Raw genomic sequence first — 20,276 nt, 5'->3', positions numbered from 1 at the left:
ACATTCTTTTGCTGGTATTATACCACTCAGTCCGCCCCTGAGTGTGATTTAAGTCATTGTTAGGATCTAAACAATAGAGTTTGGGTTAGTGAGCCCATAAAAAGCTTATATTTGAGTATTTAAATTGTTATAATTAGATTTCCCCTTTTCTTTTAGGAAGAATTCAGTCAGCAAATATTTGTAACAGTTTCTCACGATTCTTGGGTTGGATAGTTGTGATGTTTTAATGTTGAATGCACAGTGAGTCAATGCAGCTTAGGTGAGTTATTCTCAAAGACATAGAAGGTTGGGACTAACAGAAAATTCAGAAGGAATTAATTTGAATATTCTAGTAAGTAAATTGATGTGGAATTTGCAATCTGACACTCGACACTGATTGCAGACATGTAAGACATTGATTGCTCTTTGCTTTAAAGTTTGTTTTGCTAATTATTATCTTTTCAGAATAATCTTTAAAAAGCCCTATGACTTATTTAGATGAATTTTGTACAGAAATGTTCTAGAGAATGAGAACATCCTAGAAACATTGCTTGTGCATTTTCAAGATAGAAACCTCCCCAGACACGGAGATAATTATTGCTTTTTCACACTGCTTCTTCCGCTAATTAGACATAAGTACCCATGGGTTTATTTTTATGATGAAACTCATAACCTCTTTAAGACTTGGTTAGGTTCAGAGACTCCTGGGAAATAGGATTTGCCCTGTTTTTACCATATTGAATATACAATGCTGTATAGCCTGTCTCTCCTTTATGTAATAGATTTGCTTAGGGAATCTATTCCTATTATTATTATTATTATTATTATATTATGCATATTATATTGGGAGGGCGCATGACTAATAGGGACATAGAGTATTATTAACATAACTGACTCTTGTCAGATACTCTTCAAAATCCGAGCAGGCCTGTGTATTTGTGTTTGTCCATAGGTGTCCTGTTTCTTAGATGGAAAACTTGGGTGCCTATCAGACGCAGCGCTGTCTTATGTGTAGTAAGCACATGCTGAGGTTACCGCATGTGCTTAAACACAGCCTGCAGGGGTTGGTTTTGTTAAGGCCATGGTGTTGGGGGTTTGTGCTGGGAAGAGGAATCATCTTGGCTATCGGGGTCCAGCCTACGCCTAATGATGCTGCCATTAACTGGGGACAACACACACACACACACACACACACACACACACACACACGTTTGATCTCAGAAGAGGCCATTCTGCAAGTGTGTTGCCTAAACATATAGATTATCCTTTATCTTCCATTTTCTCATTTTTTTAAAGAAAAAAATCATATTAGTTATGTCTTTCAAAGCTGTGGAAGCAGTTGATTTCACACTTGAGTCTCCACAAGCAACGATAAGCTTTCCCATGTAGTTGCTTAGGAGACTTACAGAAACTTAATTTATACTTACATGACAAGAGTCCTCTCCTCAGACAGAAAATCATCCCTGCAGATTCTTCCCCCAAACCGTGTCTCCCCTTTGGCACTGTCAGTCCTGTGCCTGGCCTGATCTGGAGCCTGGAGGGCCGAAGCATGATCTCATGTGACACTGGCCTCAGGCTGGCCTGGCTTCCATGCTTGTGAGGGCCGTTGTGAACCACAGTGGAGTGGGCCAGGTGCTGATTCATAACTTAGTTAAGGCATGGAAAGATCCGGCTCTCACTGGAAAGACTTGCTTTTAGACTCCGTGGATGATCAGAATTAGATCACCGAATTCTGATTTTATGTTCTTGTTTATTTTTGTTTCTGCATAAGTACTGGTGGTGATTTGTAGCTGTTTTGTGATTTTTGTTTTAGATATTAGAGTTGTATGTGCTGTTTTGTTTCGTTTTGTTTTGTTTGGATCAGGTTGAGGGCAGCAGTTAAGATGGCACTCCTGAAAAGTCTATGACCCTAACCTTTCCCAGCCTACTTCCCTCCTCAGAAGGTTGAAGCTAGGAGAGTGTAATATGTCAGCCACTCCACACACACCCTTTTAGACGGACTGCAGTTTTTCACGCTGGTACTGGTGGTGATATTGTGCCTTTGTGAAGTAGTGTCCTTTGGGGTTCACCTGAGGGCTAATCTAGGGGATGGGGATGGCTGACTGATGACTGACTGGTGTAGCCTGGTCTAACAGGGATCCTGGTTTTAGGGGTGGAGTCGAGCAGAGGATCGATTGGTTAGTGATGCATTCATCTAGCCTGAAGGAAAGTAGAGTAGAGTTTTGAACAAGGCCTCGGTAACCTCTGCAGTGAAAGGTGGCTTTGCAGGTTCCTAGGGCTGGATCGTAGCCCAGTGCTGATTCAGTCTTCACACTCATTCAGGCTCCCCCTGCTTGATATGCCACTCCATTGGGATAGCTTAGAGCCTGGATTTGTCTTGGGTTCTGTTATAGCAAGTGAGGCATGCATGGAACTTGACTTGTCAAACCATTCTGGGGCCCCAGAAGCAAGGTACAAGGGACCATTGTATTGTGGGGTGTCTACATCAGAGGATATTAGACATTTTATCCCTGCCTTATATCTGGAACTCTGCTGGGGGATGATGAGAACATGGGTCCTCTCACCTATGAACTTCCAGCTTTACAGGGGAAGGAGAAGGGAGCAAGTGAATTACAGGTACACCCTGCTGCAAAGGGAGAACAAAAACACCCATTCCCAGGTGTTGATCAGAGCAGGAGAGGATCATGGGAATGGTTTTAAAGGGGGAAATTTTAAGCTTGGGTCGAGCCATGACGGATTAGTAGCAGGCCAGGAGGACAATGCTAGACCATATGTTATCAAGCAGGGGAGGAAGCCTGAATGAGTTTGGAGACTGCAAAACAGCATTGGCCTACACTGAAACTCCACGTGGTGACTGCATGGTTAGGGTGAAGGAGGCAAGAGAGAATAATCAGAGAGTGGCCCTGGAGGAACCAACAGACATCCTCACAGAGTCTGGGCTTTGCTGAAGGCTTATGCTGATAAACAACAGCATAAAATCTGCACTAGGATAGCTCTGTCTGTCAAGGATGGACGTGAGGGGGTGGGAGTGGTGGAGACGGGGTAGACAGACAGACAGGCAGGCAGGTGGATGACAGAGCCCACCAGAGAGAGTTCTGTGCAGCAGTCCCTCTGAGAGGAGCACACCACAGACTGCAGGAGGATCTAGGTGGGTGCGAGAAAAGCAGAGCCCTGCTGCTTACCAGAGCTGAAGGAAAGATGTGGGGAGATAATGAGTGTCTATAGGGTCAGAATGGTCTGTATTTTATGTGGTAGGAGCTGGCTCTAATCTAGGATTAGTGGGGGACTGGAGTTTCAAAGCGAAGACGACAGAATCCTCACACCTCACAGACTTGCTTAACAAATGGGTGTGCAGCCATCAGCTGTAGCTGTCAGCCATGTGATAGCAAGTCCATTTGGAATAAATGATGCATCCAGTTGGTGTGCTGGTATTTCTCTGTGTAAGAGCTTGGTATGATGGGAGCAGGGGGTGGGGTGGGGGGTGGGGCTGTGTAACCTTCTTTCTGAAAGGTGACTGGTAATTCCTTCCGAATGTCAATTGGCACCTGCTTGCCGCTGGGCCATAAAGCCGCCTTTTCCTGAGCTGTGACTATTGTGAGATAGTAATGTTGCTTTGTAAGATTGTGGTGGGAACTGAGTAAGGTCCAGGCACCTGAAAATCAGAAGTGACAGAAACTGCTAGCCAATGCCACTAATATTTTTTGTGCCCTCAAAGGACATTGAGAAACAAACCCCTTTTCTTCACTGTTGAGCCCCAATGGATTGGGACCTGGAGACCAGTATTCTATGGAGTTATCCAAGCATTTAAATTCTTTGAGGAGCATTCACATGTAATTCTTGGGGAAAGGCATTGGTTATTCCTGTCTGACTCCCCCTCTCCCTGAACCCCCCACTTTTGCTGCAGGATGTGAGTTGCAACGAGATCACGGCCTTGCCCCAGCAGATAGGCCAGCTGAAGTCTCTGCGGGAACTGAATGTCCGAAGAAATTACCTTAAGGTTTTACCACCAGGTAAGAAAGGAGGGCAAGGTGAAGAGAGCGGGAGATAGCACCTGCTGCTGGGTTTACTTTTATGAGGGGTGGTGGGTTAGTGTGTGTGTGTAAATTGACTTATTAATAATTAATAGTTAATGATTAACAATTAATAATTAGTAGTTAATGATCTCACCGGCAGATGTAAGAACAGTGATGGCCAACTTCTAGTTTGAATTGAGGCTAGAGCAGCACAACCTTTAGTGGAACATACATTAGTTTTCTAGGGCTGCTATTAAAAGGACCACAGAGAGGGTAGCTCAGATGGATGACAAGAAGGTTTCTCTTCACCATTCTGGGTTGTCCATTCCAAGGCCTTTCTCCGTGGCTCTCAGATGGTCATTAATCCGTCCCCCCCACCCCCTCCTACCACTATTTGTCTTTCGATCTTTTTTTTTACTGTTATATCAGAGGATTAAAGTCTATCCTAATGACCTTTGTGTTACTTAATTGCCCATTTAAAGCCTCATCTCCAAATCCCATTGAATTCTGATGTACTGGGGTTAGGATTTCTATATCTGAATTTTGGGGTGTGGGACTTAGCCAGTCCGTATAACATGGTGGCGTGACATGTGATATTCCAGACCATGAAGCTAACAGTCTGGAGGGGACAGGCTTGGTCCTGAAGATCCTGGCTATCAGGATTGGGGGATCTGGGAACACTGGTAGAGAGCCCACAGTGTCTACACTCTGCCTCTGTGTGTGGGTGATGCTACAGCTGAGTCCTCCCTGCACTGAGGCCAAGGTCACTAGTTAGTGCTGACCCTAAAGCTTTGCATGGGCACTTGCTTCCCCTGGTCCTAGCACAGTCAGTCATAGTATCTCTCCCCACCACCCCAGCCCTGCCGTGGGCTCTTGCAGTATGTCCCTGCTGTCCAGAGCACTAGGGTTTAAGCATAAAGACATTTACTTCGAAGCTGGAAGTGCTTGAGGGGTCTGGAGGAATAGTTTGGTGTGTAAAGTCCTTGCTTCATAAACATAGACATATGTTTGAATCCCTGACATTTATATAAAAGCGAGGGGCAAGTGTGGCAGAGTGTACCTGTAACCCTAGCACTGAGGAGGTGTGGAGATAAATGGGTCTCTGGAGCAGGCCGGTCGGCCTGGCCAAATCAGTGGGCTACAAGTTAGTGAGAGGCTGGCCTAGTTACCTATCAACATGACATAGCCCAGAATCACTTGAAAAAGGAGTTGTCTCTATCGGATTGATTTTTGGGCATGTATGTGAGAGATTGCCTTGATTGCTGATTGCTGTAGGAGAGTCCATCCCACTGTGGGTGGCTCCATCCCTATGCAGGAGGGTCCTGGTCTGTATAAGAAAGGCAGTGAAAGGCAGAGAGCAGAGCAGCAAGCAGGCTTCCTCTATAGTTTGTGCTTCAGTTCTTACCTTCACCTCTTTTAACAGTGGACTGTGTGACCTGCAAGATAAGTGCACTCTCTCCTCCCTGAGTTCTTCTCTCAGTTGCTTTTTGCCAGGGTTTTTGTTGTTGTTGTTTGTTTTTGTTTTTTTTTTTAAATCACAAAATAGAAGGGAGACTTAGAGCAGAGATCCTGTCTCAAATATTGAAACAAACTAGAACAAAAGAGAAAGCAATAGAGAAAGACGCCTGATGGCCAACTGTGCCTTCCTCGTGTACATACATGTACATAGATAAAATGTGTGCACACATATACATGGTTCACTTCTGTATGATAAAACCCCCTGATAAAAAGCAGCTCAGGGAACAGGGATTATTTTTAGCTCATAGTTCCAGTCTGACATGTGGGGAAGTCAAGGTGGGAGGACTTTGAGGGAGCTGGTCACGCCCACAGCCAATGCATCCTGCCTGTTTGCTTGTGTTTCTCCACTCGCACAGGGACTCCCTCTATAGTGAATGGTGCTGCCCACAGTGGGCGGCGTCTTCCCATATTAACTAACCTAGGAAAGACAATCAGAGCTAACCATCACCCCCCCCCCCCACACACACACACAGTAGATAGATGGGAGGCAGTGCCAGGTACTTCTTTTAAAACGTACTCTACTATATTTGGGTCCTTTCAGCAAAATCTTGCTAGTGTATGCAATGGTGTCAGCGTTTAGAAGCTGATTATGGGACGGATCCCTGGATACAGCAGTCTCTAAATGGTCCATCCTTTCATCACAGCTACGAACTTTGTCTCTGTAACTCCTTCCCTGGGTGTTTTGTTCCCAATTCTAAGAAGGTGCACAGTGTCCACACTTTGGTCTTCATTCTTCTTGAGTTTCATGCGTTTATCAAATTGTATCTTATATCTTGGGTATCCTAAGTTTTGGGCTAATATCCACTTATCAAATATAGCTGTCTCTTGTGAGACGATGCCGGGGCCTAGCAAACACAGGAGTGGATGTTCACAGTCAGCTATTGGATGTATCACAGGGCTCCCAATGGAGAAGCTAGAGAAAGTACCCAAGGAGCTAAAGGGATCTGCAACCCTATTGTTGGAACAACATGATGTACTAACCAGAACCCTGGAGCTCTTGTCTCTAGCTGCATATGTATCGAAAGATGGCCTAGTCGGCCATCAATGGAAAGAGAGGCCCATTGGACTTGCAAACTTTATATGCCCCAATATAGGGGAATGCCAGGGCCAAAAGAATGGGAATGGGTGGGTAGGGAAGTGGGGGGCGCTATGGGGGACTTTTGGGATAGTATTGGAAATGTAATTGAGGAAAATATGTAATAAAAATATTAAAAAAAAAAGAATATATTGTATGAAAAAATCTGCTTTCAATAAAAAGAAAGAAAATAGAATAAAAATTCAACAATAACAATAATAACAAAAAAAAAACGTACTCTACTTTCCAGAGATTATGTTGATTTCTAAAATATACTTTAAAAATGTGTATTAGTTCTTTGAGAATTTCATATAACGTGAGTTGATCATTTTACTTCCCTTTCCCTAATTCTGACTAAATCCAACCCTGCCCCCTTGCCCAGCCACCTTTGTGTCCTATTCATCATTTTTTTAAAGATTTATTTATTATATGTAAGTACACTGTAGCTGTCTTCAGACGCACCAGAAGAGGGCGTCAGAGCTCATTTTGAATGGTTGTGAGCCACCATGTGGTTGCTGGGATTCGAACTCAGGACCTTCTGGAGAGCAGTCAGTGCTCTTAACCGCTGAGCCATCTCTCCAGCCCCTATTCATCACTTTTGTGGTTGTTTAACTCAAGCCCAATTTGTGCTACCCAACTATTTTTGGATGGGTGGCCTTCCATTAGAAGCATGGCCAGGTCACCAGGGGCTATTCTTTTAGAGAAAATTTTTTTTCTCTCCCCCCTCCCGTCCCCTTCCCCCTCTCTCTGTCTCCCCTAGCAGCTAACAGTTACCAGCAACTCCCTGGCTGGGAGTAGGCTTTTGTGGACAGTTTTCACCTTCATGCTGAGACTTGCCTTGCATCCATCCCATGTGTGCTGTCACAACTGCTGCAGGTTCATACACTGAGCCACTTGGCTGTATCCAGATGCCACTGTTTCCTTAGAGTTCTCTACCATCTGGGTCTTCTACTTTTTCTCACCCTCTCTTCCTCAGTGATCCCCAAACTGTGGGATGAGAGGGTAGGGTATATTTTTTTCAATTTAGCCTGAGTCTCTCATTCTCTTGGCCTTGGCTGTTTGCAGTTCATCCATTGCTTCTCAGATGAGGGTTGAGAGATGTACTGAACTGTGGACATAACAATGAGTTATTTGGAGTCAGTTTAATACAATGTCAATTTTTAACAGAATGGTAGTAGATTCTACCTTGTGGCCTATTACCTAACGAGCCATCTCTAATGGTGCTAGGTATAGTTTTCATCTTGTGGGGATGACTTAAATCCATTCAGAACGTGCTTTTTTTTTTTAACCTATATGATGATTGAGCCACCATCGCACCAGTGGGCATGCCTTGCCAGCCCAGTCTGTGTTGTATCTCCCAGGGTTCAGAGCTGGGTATGACTGATGATCACTGGCTTGCCCTGGTAGCTCGCAGAGCACTTTCAAGCTCCGTGAATGCTAGCCAGTGGGCTGACACTTCCAGGTCGGCGGCACCAGCTCGATTTCGCTATGTTCCATGACTCACATATGTGGCATCTTCAGAAGCAGGGTCTTAACTGTCAGGTTCTGGAGAGAAACCAAGAGCATTGGCAATGTTTGAGAAGTGGTGGGCCCTTACTGGCCAACAATTCCAGAAGAAGTAACCCATTCTTGGCATTGGGCTTTTGTTTTGTTTTGTTATTCTCTGGTGTCTAGTATAGGAACATTGTTGCCCCATTAGAAGTTAGAAGGTAACTTTTAGCTCTGTGTATATGCCTAGACACCTGTAGGAAGATTCTGCAGTAGCAGATTTCCATATGAGTCTTTTGAAAGGCATCTCAGTGCAAAAGCGCACACTTGGAAGCAGTTGGCACCTAGTTCACTTGGCATTTATTAGTGGCAGTTTGAAAGCTGCCTGGTTTTTGCCATCCTGTTACTGCTTGTTCCAGTCATGGAAACAGCTCCCAAACCCATGCAGAGGAGCTTTGTAAAATGCACCATGCTGGATGGTAGAGGGCTCGGTTATCCATCCCTGTTTCTCACCTTACTCACACTGGCTTACATTCAAAGAAGAATTAGAAAATACTTCTGTGTGGGAGTCATTGCCTTACTTGAATGAGCTCATAAAAGGAGGTTTACTTTTTTCCATTCGTCACTGCACAGTCTCATTTCTTTTGAGTGCATAAAACCATTTTCCCTAATTATAATAAAACCAAATAATACTAAGGATAACTACAAACAAAATTTTAATTCACAGTATATCTGTACAGCACAACCTTTCAGGCATTAAGGAGCCCCGCTGCATTTGAGTGCCTGCGATAATCACTGTGGAAATGCCATAAATGATTGAACCCATTTCCAAAGGGAAAACCGATGACATTCTTGTGTGGTCACAGTGTGGCTCAGGGGAGGAGGGAGCACCTGCAGGGCCTATTATTCAGTTTTTCTCAGTGCTTCTCGCTCACCTTAAGGACACTCTTTTCCCTATAAAGATCAGTTACAACGTACTCTCCTTTTATAACTATGTATCCTCAGCTTTGATGTTTTAAAATATACCCAAAGGTAAAACTTAAGTTCACCCTGAATGCTGTTTTTATTCAAAAAACAAAACAAAGTAAAAAAAAAAACCCAGAATATCAAGGTTTTTTTCCTGCCTCAGAGGAGAGAGCTCTATTGAAAAGTGTTGATGGTGCCCGGTCACCGTGAGTGACCTTCTTTATTTAGTTACATTTGTTCTCTTGGGGGAAATCTCTCCTCATATGTTTTCCATTTGAGGAGGGGAAAAAAATAAAGTTTGCAACCCAGTTACCCCAGTCAGTTTTGTGTGGTTTTACTATAGCTGATGGAAGCCATACTCTGTTTTTTTTAGGACAGGAGGGCAGGGCACTGAAGTCGTTTTCTTGCCTCTCTTTGACTGGAAAGAGGAATGTGGAGTTTTTTCTCGGCTTCCATCTTCTCTTCCTCCTCCTCTTCCCCCTTCTTCTCCCCCTCCCCCTCCTCCTCCTCTTCTTCTTCCTCATTCCCCTTCTTCCTGCTTCTGTGCTGTTTTTCCTCTTCTTTTCCTCTTGTTTCTCTTCCTTTCCCTTTCCTCTTTTCCTGTTTTTCCTCCTCCTGTTTGACTCCTGCTTCCTACTTCCCTGCCTCTCCTCCTGCCCTTCTTGGCTTGCTTTGTTACCTGCTCTGTCCCTTGACCTTTTATGGGTCAGCCTTGCGAGTCTGTCATTCCCTCCAAGGCATCGCTACTCTGAGACTGTAGAGTCTTCCCCTACACTACACGTTGGAACCAAAGGGCAGGGAAGTGGCCATCATCAAAAGTTTCCTTTATCTGCTTGCCTGCAAATTCTCTACTCCCCTGAGGAGCTGGTCACAATTTAGAGTCTTCATTTTAGTTGGTAAAGAGTTTCTGGGAACACTTGCTATGTAGTAGCTATTGTCTAAAAAGCCCCCTTTTTTGTAGCAAAGGAATCACACAAGCCCTCAAAATATAGGGTCTCATCCTATTTTAACATTGTTGAGACAACCAAACTTTGAAGTCATCCTGCCCTGGGAATCCCCATCCTTTTTAGCTGGTCTATAAACTGTAACATGAAAATCCTAACCATACCGATTAGGTTTTGTTGTTATTTGTTTGTTTGTTTTGTCAAGTTGACACAAGCTAGACCATCTGGGAAGAGAGCCTCGAGTGAGAAAATATGCCTCCACCCGATTAACTTGTAGGCAAGTCTGTGGGGCATTTTCTTGACGAATGTTCCATGTGGGGGGTTCCAGCCTACTGTGGGTGGTTTCACCCCTGGGCAGGTAGTCCTAGGTGCTATAAGAAAGCAAGCTGAGCAAGCCACAGGGAACAAGCCAGTAAGCAGCACTCTTCCATGGTCTCTCTATCAGTTTCTGCCCCGACTTACCCTTATGATGAACTGTAAGCTGTAAGCTGAAATAAACCCTCTCCTCCCCGGGTTGATTTTGGTCATGGTGTTTATCCCAGCAATAGAAATACCCCCCTTTTCTTTCTGTTCACTTTCATAACTTTCCCCTCCACTATGTACAATTGCCCCCCATAACTCCTCCCTGTGGCCACAGCCCGTCATCAAAACAACCTTTAGGAGTAAGGCATGAGACTCATGGCTGCCCCCGTTGGGGACTCGAACTGCTCCGTCAAAGTAGAAATAGAGATTCCTTGACATCTGTTTTGAAATACAGTTCCCGAGGCTGACATGGGCTTTACTATATGAGACCTCGGAGTTGACTGTTGTTCTTCCTTCTGGAATTTTGGTCTCAAAATTACTCTGTTCTGTAAGACCAAGTAATCTACTGAGAGATGAAAGATGGAAAGCCCCTATCATTCCCAGGGCCTTGCGTTTTTGAGCAGACGGAGCACTCACCCCAAGGGAGTGGTGCTGGCTGGGCTAAAATAGTACTGCAGAGTTGATCAAAAGCCTCAGCCATGTTGATAAGGAAAAGGGACTAACTGCTAGTGCGTCTTAAAGGCCCCTGTCCTCTCCTTCAAGTCCTCTCCCTATCTAGTTTCTGGCTCTCTTCCACTTTAGGCCAGAAGTATTTGAAGCCACTATATTTTGGCCTTTAACAGCTGCCATACCCAAAATGCAGAGCACTGTTCTGAAGTGACCCCACTGTAGTCACCACCCAGCCAGCTCAGAGATCTGCCAGCATCACCCTAGGCCCTGGCGTGCCTCAGCCTGGCTTCACTCTATGGATTATATTTGACTTCGTGCCTAGCAGCTGCCGGCGTTGGTTGGAATGCTTGAAATTACTGAGTGTTTATTATGCCACTGGGTGGGAACCTCAGGCTAAATGGGACATCCTCTCCTGTGAGTTGAGCTGTGGGCAGCTTCGAAGGCAATGGGACGAAGCCCAGCCAGATCGGAATTATGGGTCCTAACACTGAGTATGTATTGGAGGGTAGCAATGGCGACCGTCTGACAAAATCGGGAGCATTTTTACTGAAACTCATTCTGGGCCTGTGCCAGCTCACGAACATTGACTAGATAAGGGTTTTCTGTATAGCATATCATCCCTAATCAGCCAGTGCTTGACGAAAATGGGATATAGTTAGAACATGCTCCGAGTGGCATGGCTTGTGCAGTTCTTTTGCTGGAAGAAAATGGGCTCTTTAGATGGTGTGAGTGGTAGGTGTTTCTAGGACAGTTTGTATGAGTGAGTGCCCAGGGAAATGTTCCCCCATTCAGGGCGATTCTTTATATGCACGCATGCCTTGAGTTTCATACGGTAACATGGCTCACTGTTGATGCTGCTAGCCTGCGTATCTCTAGATACACAGAGAATTGACTATTGAGTTGACTACACAGCCACTTGATTCTGCCATTTTCTGAGACTTTTTTTTTTTAATGTCCCCCCTTTCTCTCTTCTTTCAGAGCTAGTAGATCTCCCCTTGGTAAAGTTTGACTTTTCCTGCAACAAGGTGCTGGTGATCCCCATCTGCTTCCGGGAGATGAAGCAGCTGCAGGTGCTCCTGCTTGAGAACAACCCTCTGCAGTCCCCTCCGGCGCAGGTGAGGATCTGCCTAGAGCAAGGGCCAGGGCTGCACAGTAGTGGCATGAGTGACTCTCCCAGAGCCCCTGCTCTGATTCTCTCTGCACACTGGAGGCTGCGCTAGGCATGATGGGATGCAGTCAGCACCCCACCACCACCCCCAAAACACACAGTGAGACTTTCAGTAAATCTGACTGATAAGTTGCCTGTGGCGCTGTCACATCTGTTCTCACATCCCTGTCATCGTGTCTGAACCATCCAAGGACGGAGTTTCAGGTTTGATAAAGTACCAACCACTCAGCGACACGTTTGACGCTTGTCATAGGCTGTATAGCCTACAAAGGGGGTTACACGTTCCTTATTTGAACATTAGCTGGGAAAATGGAATTTAAACATCTTAAAATATGATTATTGACTTTTTTTGAGACACAGATCAAACTATGAGAACACTACACAGTACAAATGAAAATATTATACAGTTTATTTTCTTCTTAAATAACCTAATGACTTATTAAGTCTATGATGATCTTTTAAACTCTTAGTTGCTGTCTGTGAACTTGAAGATAATTGTGTTTTCTTCCATATTTTATAGTTGGACTTATTCCCAATGCTGTCTGATTTTTTTAAAATAAATTTTACACTCTTTTCACTTACATATGTTTTTGTCAGAATTTAGTAGTTTGAAAAGGTTAGGTATTTCTTGAGCAGGATTTTCTGCCCCAAGTGGAATGTGGAGGAAAGAGTCCTAAGAACTCTTGTGTATTTAGTGACCATTGTTAGGGGGTTACTTATCATGACATTCCAAAGATTAAACTGCGTGGTCGGGGACCTGGAACTTACATCTTGTTTTGTCACTAAGAAATAAATACGCATTGCTGATTTCTCCGCAGATTTGCACGAAAGGAAAAGTACACATATTTAAGTATTTGAGCATACAAGCATGCCAGATTAAGACAAGTGACTCTCTTTACCTCCCCACCATAGAGAGGCCCCATTTACACCAGCACGTGGAAGACAGGTGAGTTAATGCCTTCCTTCCTGAAAGAGGCTGCGTAGAATGCCCTTCTCCACAGCTGCTCAGATAACCTGACGTCAGCATCCGTACGCTTCGTTCCCGTGATTCACGTTTATGACTTGGTGTTTGAGAAAATAATGGCATACAAAAAAATTGATGCTGGAGAATCTCTAATCCCTGTAGTGTAGCCTCCCCTGTCAGTAATCAGCGCTTCCTGAGGACATGTGTGGATGCTTGTAAATAGGCTCTGTCCTGACGTTATGCTTAGCACAGCTATAGCAAACTCTATTGTAAAGACGATCGTATTTTAAAAATTGATCTCTTCAAGCTAGGTGTAGCAGTATGCTCCTGTGATCCTGGCACTTAGGAGACAGGGTTAAGAGGGTCACGGATTTGAGGCCAGCCTAAGCTGTGTATGTCTATATGTGTGTGTGTGTGTGTGTGTGTGTGTGTGTGTGTGTGTGTGTGATATAGCCATATATCCAGTTGCTATCTCAAACTTGCTGTTCTTGATTGAATACCTGTATCAAGTTGAAACATGTTAAGAGTTATAAATTTTCTGTGTACCTGCGTGCTCTTGTATCTTAAGGTTAAGATCTGCAGGCTTCAGTTTTTAAAATGTAGAATGTATAGGTATCCCCCCCCCCCATTTCCAGTTTCATGTGTAAGTGTTAGAATCCTTTCAAGCATCCTCAGGACATTTGTGGTGTAAGGCAGGCCTTATGCATCCAGAGACTAGAGTAGCCACAGTGACCCACTTAAAGAAACACACATTTTTCTTGAAAATTTTACAGGGCAGAGGTCTTTCCTTTGACCTTGAGATCTGCTAAACAGGATGGCTTGGAATTTCAAACCACCCTAATGGCACTTTCAAAATAACTACACACACACACACACACACACACACACACACACACACACACATATATATATATATATATATATATATATATATATAATTTTATATTTATATTGCAAGGTATACTTAAATACTGGAAAGGTTTTCAAATTGGCTGAAAACAATATTTTAATACCTAAGACATAAAATAATTAAATAGCTTACTGCTTCTATATATGTGTCAATAAGATAAAATTAGTAACTGTTTCAAAGAAATAAGTTGTCCCTCAGAGGAGGAAACCCTGAGTAGAGAATTTGTGATGTCCTTGGCAGTTGTAAGTTTTCATTATAGGTGTGTGATCTTAATACTTCTTAGAACTAGGCTGACCTGTTGCCGTATATCAATAACTTCAATAATGATGATGTGTTTTATATAATGAAGTCATAATCACATTATTAATCGATGTACTTTGGTGTCAATTTTGTGATTTTCCAATCCTTTTCTAAACAAACTGAATGCTGACGATGTCCGCTGCAGTAAGAAGGACTCCGACTCGGGGGTTGGAAGTGACAACGGAGATAAGCGGTTATCTGCCACCGAGGTAAATCTGGGGATCTCAGCGTTACCTTGCATTCTGCATCCGTCTGTCTGTGTCCACCAAAGTCTTCCTCTAGGAAAAAGCTGCTGGTGCATTTGAACGATCGGAATTGACAGTTCAGTCATGTGTGAAAGCAGCTTGGGACCCCTGAGGGGTGTGTGAATGCTAGCTGCTGTCACTCAGTGTTCCTAAGAGTCCCTGTCTTTCCCCTATCCCACTTCCACATTATCTAGAATAGTCTTCAATTCTAAATGAATATTATGAAAGGAACATGTATTAGTATGAAGCACTTTGATGAACATACCTGTTTTTAATGGTACTTTAGGGAAGTGCGGTTAGATACCTCCCTAAGTGTTAAGGAATCAAATCACATTGCGTGTTAGTAGCTTATTCACTGAAATGTCTGTAACTAGCCGTTAAAATATTTAAGCTAATCTGTGTGTTCAGAAGCATCACAACACATGTGTGGTGGTCCGAAGGCAGCGGCAGGAGTCCGTTCTCTCCTTCCACCACGTGGAGTCCAGGGATTGAACTCAGGCAGGTCATCAGGCTTGGCCCCAAGCATGTTTTCCTGCTGAGCCATCTCGCTGGTCCTTACCTATAGTTTTATAAAAAATATTTGTATTTCTGGTACTTCAGCTGCCTTATGATCAGAAAATTAAATTTGTGGGTAAGCCCAGTTTCATCAGTTGGGCATAACAGAACTTCCATTAGTGATAGCTGTAAGGGTAGGAGGTGGGGAAGGGAAAGGGGGACTGTAGAAAAGATTATAATTTAGTAGAATAAAACACATCTTTCCTTTGTCTTTCTTACTATCTTTTTTTGGCCTCATGTATGGTCTATTAGATCCCATAGGGGGTCCTCGAGGTTGTAATGACTAGGCCAGTTACTTCTCATACACAAAGAGAGAGAGAGAGAGAGAGAGAGAGAGAGAGAGAGAGAGAGAGAGAGAGAGAGAGAGAGAGAGAGAGAGAGAGAGAGAAGGAAGGAGGGAGGGAGGGGGAGAGAGAGAGATCACATTTTTGTTTTTGTTTTGTTTTGTTTTTTGAGACAGGGTTTCTCTGTATAGCCCTGGCTGTCCTGGAACTCACTTTGTAGACCAGGCTGGTCTCAAACTCAGAAATCCGCCTGCCTCTGCCTCCTGAGTGCTGGGATTAAAGGCGTGTGCCACCATGCCTGGCTGAGAGATCACATTTTTATCAGGAAAAATCATTTCCATCAGGAAAAATCATTTCTAGTTCTCCCCTGGTCTTGAGCTTTAGTAAGCAGATAGGTCTATTTCCCACAAGATGTGCTATAATGTTGTATATTTAAAAATAAAATAAGTTCAACTCTGTGGCTGGGGAGATGAGTTAGTCTTGTACAATGCTTGTCACACAAGCATGAGGACCCGAGTTCAGCCCAGAACACCTGTACAAGCCAGGCCCAGAAGAGTGAGCCTGTGACCATGCTGTGAGGAAGAGACAGACAAGAGGACACTTACAGCTGCAGGCCAGCCTTCTCGGCTGAAGCAGTGGGATCCAGGTTCAGTGAGGGGACCTGTCTCAAGAAGCATGTGGAGAGCCATCGAGGGAGATGCCCAGCCTTGACCTCTAGCTTCCACATGCTACACAGACAGGGACACGTGTCACATGTGCACACACACATACAAACCAAATTCAAGTTCCTTAGGATTTTGTGGGTTTTTTTTTTTTGTTAAAGAATTTATTTATTTATTTTTTTAACATTTTGAAGAAGAGTCAGTGGGAAGCAAAAGGCATCCCGTATCCATGTGAGGCTGCGACCCACGTGAAACCACACTAACAGTTGGCTGTGGGTCAGCGGCGGGGTTGGAATGCTGAACGCATCACTTTATTATGTTGCATTCTCTTTAACCCCCTGGATTTCATGAAAACTCATAAGTCCCCTCAAATGGGCGATTGTAGCAGAAACTGCCTACCCCGGGATTATTTTCCATTAAATTAAAACAAGCTCTCCTTTATCTCTCTTGGAAGAGTAATTAAGTTCATTAATAAAACATCAGGGAAGGAACTTCATTATCCTTCTCTTACTTATAAGTAGGATGCTAATAGCAGTCTGAAGAGAGCCCAAGGATTTATTCTCCCCCTTTAATTAAATGCATATCTTTGGACTTTTGCTAGCTGTAAGGGTAGGAGGTAGAGGGAGGGAAAAGGGGACTGTAGAAAAGATTATAATTTAGTAGAATAAAACAAATCGTTCCTTTATCTTTCTTACCTCACATGCTAGCCTCATTGTCTGAGTGCATCTCTGTGGTACTTATTTTTTTTTTTTAAAGTGGTGAGGTTTTGAATTTTTTGGTCACGTTCACTCCCTGTTTACCCTCACTCTTGGGGTCAGTAGTCACGCCTGTCCCCTTTCTCTGATGGATGCCACCATCTGATTGACTTAACATTGGTCCTGAAAATACTAAACCCATGGTTTTCTCAAGATAATTAAACAAGAACTTGTGGGGATCTGTGAATATTTCTTTGGTGAGTGAAATTCATGCTTGCTTTCTGGTGTTTCTAAGTGGTCTGTGCATGTGTTTAAGGGCAAAAATTGCTTCAGGAACCAGCCACACACCTGAAGGTGCGTGTGAGGTCCTGCTTCCTGTGGCTTAGGATGCTTGTCACTTGTCCCTAAATAGCAGCACTAAAATGGAGAGAGGGAGAAGTGAGGAACTGTGTCTTAACTTGTGAGGGGATTGTAGATTTCTGAATATACATCATTGGCCAGTGTGGTGAAGGAGAGACATCAGAGAGAATTAACTCCCGGTACTTCATAGATCCTTTATCTTAGAAGTCACACAGAACACTCTTTCCTTATACCTAATACCTAATAACACTATCACCTGCCTGGTGCTGCTTCCTCAATGCAAGTCAAGGCTGGACACTGACCCTTAATATCTTAAACAAAATATATACTCAGTTGCCTGCCTCCTTTGTGTGACTACCTCCATGTAGTTTTGGTCATACAACCCTTTGTCAGACCTGACTGCCCCTCTCCTAGTAAGATTATAATTTAGCGCTATAGTTTGTCTACAAGTGTTCCCTTGTTGTGTTGGGTATTGCGTGGCCCTCTGGTGACCTGACGGTGGCTGTAAGCTCAGAAAAGGGAGAAGCCACAGAGACTTCAGCCCATGCATCTATGTAGAGGTGTGTGTTCAGCATAAGCACTGTAAATCTGTACTCACAGGCATCTATGTGGAGGTGTGTGTGCAGCGTAAGCACTGTAAATCTGTACTCACAGCCGGCGCCCCGTTCACAAAACAGAGCCTCAGCGGCTGCCCTCAAAGTCTCAGGTGCATCCCTGCCATCCCGAGAATAGCCGCTCTCCCTTTCTGACATGGGTATCGGTTGCTATTTCTGAGTTTGTAAGCAATATGCTGTTTGTCAGGTCAGGGTGCCGCTTTATGTGCATCCACAAGCCCTCTCCCTAGAATGATATGATTCCCTGTATCTTTGTAGCCTTCTGATGAGGACACGGTTAGCCTCAATGCGCCCATGTCAAACATCATGGAGGAAGACCAGACCATCAAGGAGGATGCGTGCCATCGGCTCACCCCAACTAAAGGTCTGAGAGCGACGTGTGCAGAGAGAGCTTGCTTTGCAGGTTTAGCTAGACTTAGGGCAAACACACACAGAGGTGCAGATGATCAGTTACTCTTTATGTCACACATCCTGTGAGCCAGCTGTCATGCCCACAGGGAAGGATTTCTTTCCCAGTCTAGATAGCTCTTCTGACTGTAGTGCAGGATGGGGAAACCGAGGCTCAGACATTTGACGTGATTACCTGTGGTTTCACAAGCCAGCTCTGCTCCTTACAGTTAGTAGTAGAGTCTACATCCTCAGGAGCATTGGAGATTCTTCAAATTCATTTGTGAAAAGAAAACATTGATATGATTGATGGATAAGACGTAGGACAGCTCTAGCAGCTGTCGTAAAATCTCCAAATCTCAGGGAGAAGTTGATAGATGCAGATAGCTGGAAGACTGATGTTCCCCAAGCCATGTGGGTTAAGCTAGAGGGGTGGAGCATGGAGATTCTTGGGCTTGTGGGGTTGTGGGCAGACCTAGAAGTGCCTATGACTTAGAAGGTGGACTTCATCCCACAGTCATATCTAACACACTCGAGGGTAGGAAATGCATTTGAGGTATGAGCTTGCGAATCTGTTGTGACTGTAACCGAGTCAGCTGGCTGCTTCCATCCCTTGTAAAGATGGTTAGATCAGATGGCCTCAGAGAGCTTCCTTGTAACTTTTGTCCTTTGACTCTTTGATAGGCGTATTTTAAAGCTACTCAGACACTTCCATGTTTTCTTTCACCTCTTAGATTTAGGACACTTGTATTTCATTTTGTTTGTTTAAAACAAGGTCTTCCTATGTGGCTCAGACTGGCTTGGAACTGTCTATCCTTCTGCCTCAGCCTCCCCAGTACTGGGTTTGTAGAAGAGCATCACCATCCCTGACTCTTAGATCTGAGGGAAGCATTAAGCATAGAGACTGTGATGGACACCAAACCCCAAAATGTAACTGAATTCTTGCGAGAAAAATGTAGCTACTGCTGAATTGATTCATATTAACTTTATAACAATATGGAGTATTGAGGGTCATGTTTAAGACAAATTTTCCTTTTTTTAAAGCTTTAAAGGTTGTTATGTATTCTCGTCTCATGTGTTCCATCCCAGAGACGAGTAACAAAGCTGTCCCCTCGACATCTTGCAGTGTCACTATTTAAAGGACACTCTCCCTGCTTTCTCCTGTTTACTCTTTAGTCAGAAGAGCCCTCGGTGCTGTCCCCTTTTCTGCCTTCTGCCTGCTGGGGCAGATGAGTTCTGCTCCAGCATGCTCTGGCTTCTGCAGGGCCTTTCCTGGGTGATTTCTGTTGTAGGTAGGATCTGGGCTTTTTGGCTAGACTTGTCTCATGTTTCCAACATGCGCTGGCTTCTGCAGAGCCTTTCCTGGGTGATTTCTGTTGTAGGTAGGATCTGGGCTTTTTGGCTAGACTTGTCTCAGGTTTCTTTAAGGTTTTTGGTTGCTTAAGGACAAGCAATTTAATCCCTATAATGCATATGTGGATACATATCTAAATGGCATAATGATTTCCAGGTAACAGTGGTCCATACATTTTGCTGAACATAGAATGTGTAATAATTAGCCACATACTTCTAAAAACACCAAAATGCTTTTATGATTTTTTTCAATTCTTCAAAAGCATGAGAGGACATTTCATTTCTTTCATGGGGAGCTAAAGCCCTGAAGAGGCTTTGACTTTTAATGCTCAGTTTGTGGGTCTTCTGTTTATTTTCTGTTTCTTCCTCTTCTCCCATGTTTAATTCTCCCCTTTACATTCTGCAGAGGCAATAAATCATGGGTTGCTTAGGGGCCTTGGCAGCGGGTGACGGTGGGGGGGGGGGGGCTGGTTGTATGTTTGAGGACCTGTGTGTGCTTCATGCCTCTGTCTTTGAAGTCACGCTTCCTTGCTTTCTCTGTGTTTTCCTGACAGGAGAATTTCAGCCGAAGCCTTCCCTTTTGGGGGACAGTGGCATCTCAGGACAAGAAAGAGAGCAGCTTGCTGGCCGTGCAGATGCTCGACACTTGGGACTTATGAACTATATTAAGGCAAGGTTTTGCAGCTCAACACATTTTCCTCTGCTTGGGACCTTAGAATTCAGATTCACAGATTTCAGCCGAACATGTCCGTCCAGCCTACCGTTTGCTCTCAAAGCCTCCAGCACCTCCTCTCTAAGCTTGAGGCTTTTTTTCCCCCTGACAT

The 20,276-nt window shown here is 44.1% G+C and overlaps 1 protein-coding gene across 7 annotated transcripts in view; it reads left to right on the top strand.

The window, feature by feature from the left end:
* Positions 1-20,276, top strand: part of Lrch1 (leucine rich repeats and calponin homology domain containing 1) — a 185,794-nt gene that overhangs the window by 114,119 nt on the left and 51,399 nt on the right. For all 7 annotated transcript variants that reach the window (XM_021181697.2, XM_085828771.1, XM_021181695.2 and 4 more), the window contains exons 4-9: positions 3,884-3,989; positions 11,934-12,070; positions 12,942-13,069; positions 14,443-14,506; positions 17,971-18,076; positions 20,007-20,122. In XM_021181697.2, the coding sequence (XP_021037356.1) occupies positions 3,884-3,989; positions 11,934-12,070; positions 12,942-13,069; positions 14,443-14,506; positions 17,971-18,076; positions 20,007-20,122 (657 nt within the window). The remainder of the gene's footprint in view (positions 1-3,883; positions 3,990-11,933; positions 12,071-12,941; positions 13,070-14,442; positions 14,507-17,970; positions 18,077-20,006; positions 20,123-20,276) is intronic.

This window comes from Mus caroli, unplaced genomic scaffold, assembly GCF_978045245.1.
Source record: "Mus caroli unplaced genomic scaffold, Mus_caroli_1 scaffold_12, whole genome shotgun sequence".
In the NCBI taxonomy this organism is placed as follows: domain Eukaryota; kingdom Metazoa; phylum Chordata; class Mammalia; order Rodentia; family Muridae; genus Mus; species Mus caroli.
This window is presented reverse-complemented; position numbering and strand designations above follow the sequence as displayed.